This window comes from Belonocnema kinseyi, chromosome 5 (genome assembly GCF_010883055.1).
Source record: "Belonocnema kinseyi isolate 2016_QV_RU_SX_M_011 chromosome 5, B_treatae_v1, whole genome shotgun sequence".
NCBI lineage: Eukaryota > Metazoa > Arthropoda > Insecta > Hymenoptera > Cynipidae > Belonocnema > Belonocnema kinseyi.
The window spans coordinates 40,208,512-40,213,313 of record NC_046661.1 but is presented as its reverse complement, the minus strand read 5'-3'; the positions used below and the strand labels follow the sequence as shown (position 1 = coordinate 40,213,313).

The following is a 4,802-nucleotide window of genomic DNA, read 5'->3' as shown; positions in this document are numbered from 1 at the left end:
CAAGCTATCTAAGGATGGTACTATAGAACGCCACCTCAAGGTAGGCCTAGTGGCGCCATCTCTTGGTCAGGCCGGAAACTTATCAATCCACCCTCGTACAGCGAATGTGAACATTAGAATGCACACAGAGTGCGCAGTAGCATTTCGCGCAGTCCGTCTTCTTTTGTTTGATCAATGTGCGAAGTTTGGTTCCAAACGATAGCACGCTTTTTTGTTGGTGTTTTATGCGGGATGCTTTGTTCTTTTTTAAAGCCCTAAATTGTGGCCGCCATATTGGATCTTCTGGGGATTATAACACAAAACTGAGACCAACAATAGAAAGGGCACCCTCGAAAACCCCTAAGATAATATTTTGAGGAAAAAATATCGTACCGCCAGCAAAAGAGAATGCGTTGTATAAATCTAAACACCTCAGCGTCAATGGGTTAAAACGCTAAAATAAAAAATTTCAAATTACAATATTTTGGTGAAAAATAAAGATATCCTAATAAATCCAAGTAGGTTTGAACACGGCTTGAACACGTCGAAGATGCACACAGAATACAGATTCAAAAAATAGCAATCTGGTATCACGAAATTTTCTCACTGCAAGGATGTCCCCTACCATGCACAAGTCTCGCGTCACATAAAATCAGCCTAAAAGATGAAGCCAATATTAACATACGTCGACTGCGACATCCGGAATGCCACAAAGAAGGAATCTCAAATCAGATAAATGAAATGTTAACTAAGAGAATAGTAGAGGCCTCGGACTCACCATTCAATTTTCCCCTTTGGGTAGTCACCGCATGCCTTTTAGGCTCAAAAATGCTCCAACCACATTTCAAAGAATGATGGACACAGCATTAAGAGGACTGGTAGCAAAAATATTCTTTGCTTATCTGGACGATATTATTGTCTTTGGTAGAACACTCGAAGAAGACAACGAAAATCTGGTTATCTTATTTGAACGTTTACGGGCTACTGGACTTGAACGTCAACCAGACACATGTGAGTTTCTTCGACCGGAACTAGAATATCTGGGACACGTTATCACGGAAAATGGAGTGAAATCAAACTCATATCAATTATCTGCTGTCCAACATTTCGAAAGACCTGAGAAACAAAACGAAGGTATGTCTTTCTTGGGATTAGCTTGATATTACCGAAAATTTATAAATAACTTCTCTACGATAGCTAAACCTTTACCAGCACTGACAAAGAAAAATCAACCGTTTAACTAGACGCCATCTTGCGAAACAAATTTTAAAACGTTGAAACATACTCTTTGCTCTGCACCGGTATTAAAATATTCCGACTTCAAGGAAACATTTACTTTGAGGTCCCGGAAGCTGGAATTACAACATTTAAATATCGATATAGGCACTATGCCACAATTTATTGCTTATTTAGCGCTACTTTATGTTGCAGAAAAAAAAATGTTGTGTCCGGTATTTTTGGCCTAATACATGTAGTAATGCTAGCTTCAGCTGAAGCCACAACTCCCGTATGCGGAAAGGAGGATTGGATGCCAGCAATAGTTTCCGAGTGTCATATGCCAGAGTCACGTGAAGACAGTATTACTACACGTTTTTGGTAAAAAAAAATGCCCAGATTTTTTGCATTGCACAAATCCAGGGCACTTAATTAGCACTAAATTCCCGCGCAAAGAAGAACTTGATCTCACTGATAGCTTCCGAATTTCACCTACCAAAGTCGCCGGAAGCCAGAATTACTACACTTTTTTGTAAAAACAAAAAGTTCTAGGATTTTGTGCATAGCACAAATCCAAAGCACTTAATTACCCTTAAATTGCTGTGCAGAGGAGAATTTGATACCACTAATAGTTTCCAAGTTTCGCATACCGGAGTTGTGGCTTCACCTGAAGCTAGCATTATTACATGTTTTTAACCTAAATTACCGGGCACAAAATTTTGTTCTAAATCTCAAGAACTTTAAATATACCTAAGTTTAATTTCAACAATACCGAAAAGGAAACATTAGCAATCGTCTGGCTAGTTAAGCGGCTTCGTCAATATCTTCTCGGGCGTCAATCCATAATACAAACAGAGCATCAAGCTTTTACGTGGCTTTTTAACGTAAAAGACCCTTCATCCAGATTAATGAGGTGGAGATTTCAGATGAAAGTATACACGTAAAAGGTCATGTATAAAAAGGGAAGGAAAATACGGCAGCTGACGCGCTTTCAACAATGCACCCATTCAAGATCAAAATCTCTCAGAATAATCGGAAGAGAATGCCAACATCAAACAAGTAGATGAATCCCAAAAATTTGACAAGATTGATACATCATCATCAGACGAAGATAATGAACCAATTTCTGAAAGATTGCGAAATCATTAACCGACGGATAAAAAAGGAAATTCAAAACAATTATGCACACTGGAAAAGGAACCGCCTGCCTAGTAAATTAAAAATAAAACCTGTCGCCAATGGAAAGAATTAGATTAAAATTGGCAAACAAAACATTTTCTATTTACTAAGAATGCAGTTACCAGGCTATGCCGAAGGAACATGGATCAAACTCCTTTACATAAAAATGAAGGATTTCACCAGAAACAAAACCTGGAACATACTTAAATTTCATATGGAGGATCCCTTGACGAAAATTACGGTACGTGTACGAATCGGAGATATGTTGAATTTTCTATAACAGACCAAATTCACAGAACATACCTTTTTTCTGTGCGAAAAACCCGATAAAAAATTGAGTGAAGAAGAGAAACAAAATCTGTTCAGGGAGGCACATGGAAACGTTACCACTGATGACTTTGGAGAAAAATAAAACAATTAAAATACTACGAGAACAAACAACATGGGAAAATATGGAGAAAGACGTAATCGAGCTCGTTAAAAAAATTCAAAACCGATGGACATAGTTCGCCCATTGCCGGAAACAACGAGCGGAAACAAATATATTCTATCCATTCAAGATGTGCTGTCGAAATACATAATTCTTATAGCACTGTGGGAAACTACGAGCGAAAGCATATTCACAAATCTACTAGATCATTACATTTACATCTTTTCTTCTCCAAAGCACATCTTAACTGACCAGGGCGCTAACTTTGTATCGGAATTAGTTCAAAAATTTAAAAACCTTTTTAGAATCAAGCACATAAAAACAACTGCTTTCCATCAACAAAGCAATGGAGCCCTCGAGAGAACTCCTGGAACAATTAAAGATTTATTAAAGACATACATGGCCGATAACGAGATGGAATGGGACCAAAGCTTGTTCCAATATGCTTAGCATTTAATACCGCAGTTCACCAGAGTGCAAGTTTAACTCTGTTTGAAATGGCAATTGGAAGAAAAACCAATTTACCTTCAGCCTAAGCAACGACCACGTCTTTAACCCATCAAAATTTGTTAGACATTTGGCAAAAGAGACATGAAGAATATTTGGCAAAAGAAAGGACTGCCATTCAAAAAAAGAAGAGCGATTAAAAAGGCAGCAATATGCAAAATTAATCATCAGTAATCCTCTTTTCGAACCAGGAGATTTAGTACTACTGCATAATGATAGCAAAAGAACAATATTAGAAAGTGAATGGCTCGGACTCTACACTATATGCAAACGCGTCCGTTCCTCTGATTATGAAATTTTATACAATAATCAGCATTACGCTGTACACGCTAATATGTTGAAACCCTTCTAACAATCGCTTCATCGGTTCATTTTATGTTTTTTTTAAATGAATTTCACTTGGGTACTGCTATCATTTCTCTCGATCACATCTGCTAACGCGACCCTCACTTCACTCGATGGATCCACTATATTCACCGAGGACCTTGGTACAGCGAAAATCTATTACACTACATGGCGACGTATTTCGTCCGTCGACACACACAGCGTTGACAAAAGATACAAACAAATTATTCTCTTATATAAATCCGTCTTCAAACGATGCAATCAATGTTTAGAACAATTTGAACTGGAAACCTTAAAATCCCGAATTAAACGGTTAAATATTCGAAGATTGTTACTCAATCAGCTATTAGGAAAGGATCGGTATAAAAGGGGAGCTTTTAATTTTATTGGAAGAATGTCCAAGACATTTTTCGAAACACTATCTGAACGTGATTTAGATTATATTAACCACGAACTTGATCAACTGTATTCCCAAAAAAAATGTTAAAAATACGACTACAAAATGAAACGAAAGAAATTAGGACTATTTTTTAATTCAACCGCACATAATGTAGATTCCTTGTTTAAAAAAAAAAAACAAAAAACATTATACACAATTGTAACAAGTTAGCCAATAAGGCTAATGCAAATATCGAAAACATAGTAATGGCTAATCAGATCACAATCATGACCGTTGTTATTTTAGAATAAGTGAAGACATATCGTTATTAATCGATGCAATAAATGACTGTAAATACGGAATTATACATCCCCAAATTTTACCTCCAACTATACTTATAGAGGTATTTAAACGATTTGAAGAAATGAACAATTTAAAGCATATCATTCGGTTAGTAGAGAAAAATTATCAATATTTGATTGACATTGCCGAAATAACTGTTTTATTAATAAAAAATAAATTTGTTTACTCAATTAAAATCCCGATTTTAGAAACGGTAAATCTAACAAATAAATCACTTAATTCCGACACCACTACGAAAGGGATATAATTCAATCGCTGTAATCCTAAATGAAAATTATGTAATGATCAACGACCAAAAAACTCTTTACAGTCTGTCAAGTTAAAGCGTGGGTGGCTTTACTCGCAATCGGTAAGGTGTATCGACATGATTTTGGTGTCAAAATATTAAGAAGAGCTCCCTCTTTC

At 36.4% G+C, this 4,802-nt stretch overlaps 2 protein-coding genes across 3 annotated transcripts in view; one reads left to right on the top strand and one right to left on the bottom strand.

Moving 5' to 3' along the window:
• LOC117172373 (solute carrier family 35 member G1) overlaps positions 1-4,802 on the bottom strand; it is a 106,621-nt gene that overhangs the window by 90,318 nt on the left and 11,501 nt on the right. The gene's annotated exons all lie outside the window — the stretch shown is intronic.
• Positions 834-3,253, top strand: LOC117173614. The gene is made up of 2 exons (XM_033362254.1): positions 834-1,113; positions 2,964-3,253. The coding sequence occupies exons 1-2, from the start codon at positions 834-836 to the stop codon at positions 3,251-3,253; spliced, it is 570 nt and encodes a 189-aa protein (XP_033218145.1).

Excerpts from the sequence above, each read along its gene's own strand:
- LOC117173614 (XM_033362254.1), top strand. The coding sequence starts at position 834 with ATGGACACAGCATTAAGAGGACTGGTAGCAAAAATATTCTTTGCTTAT. Across the intron at positions 1,114-2,963 it reads ACCTGAGAAACAAAACGAAG|CACTGTGGGAAACTACGAGC; the intron begins GTATGTCTTTCT and ends TAATTCTTATAG.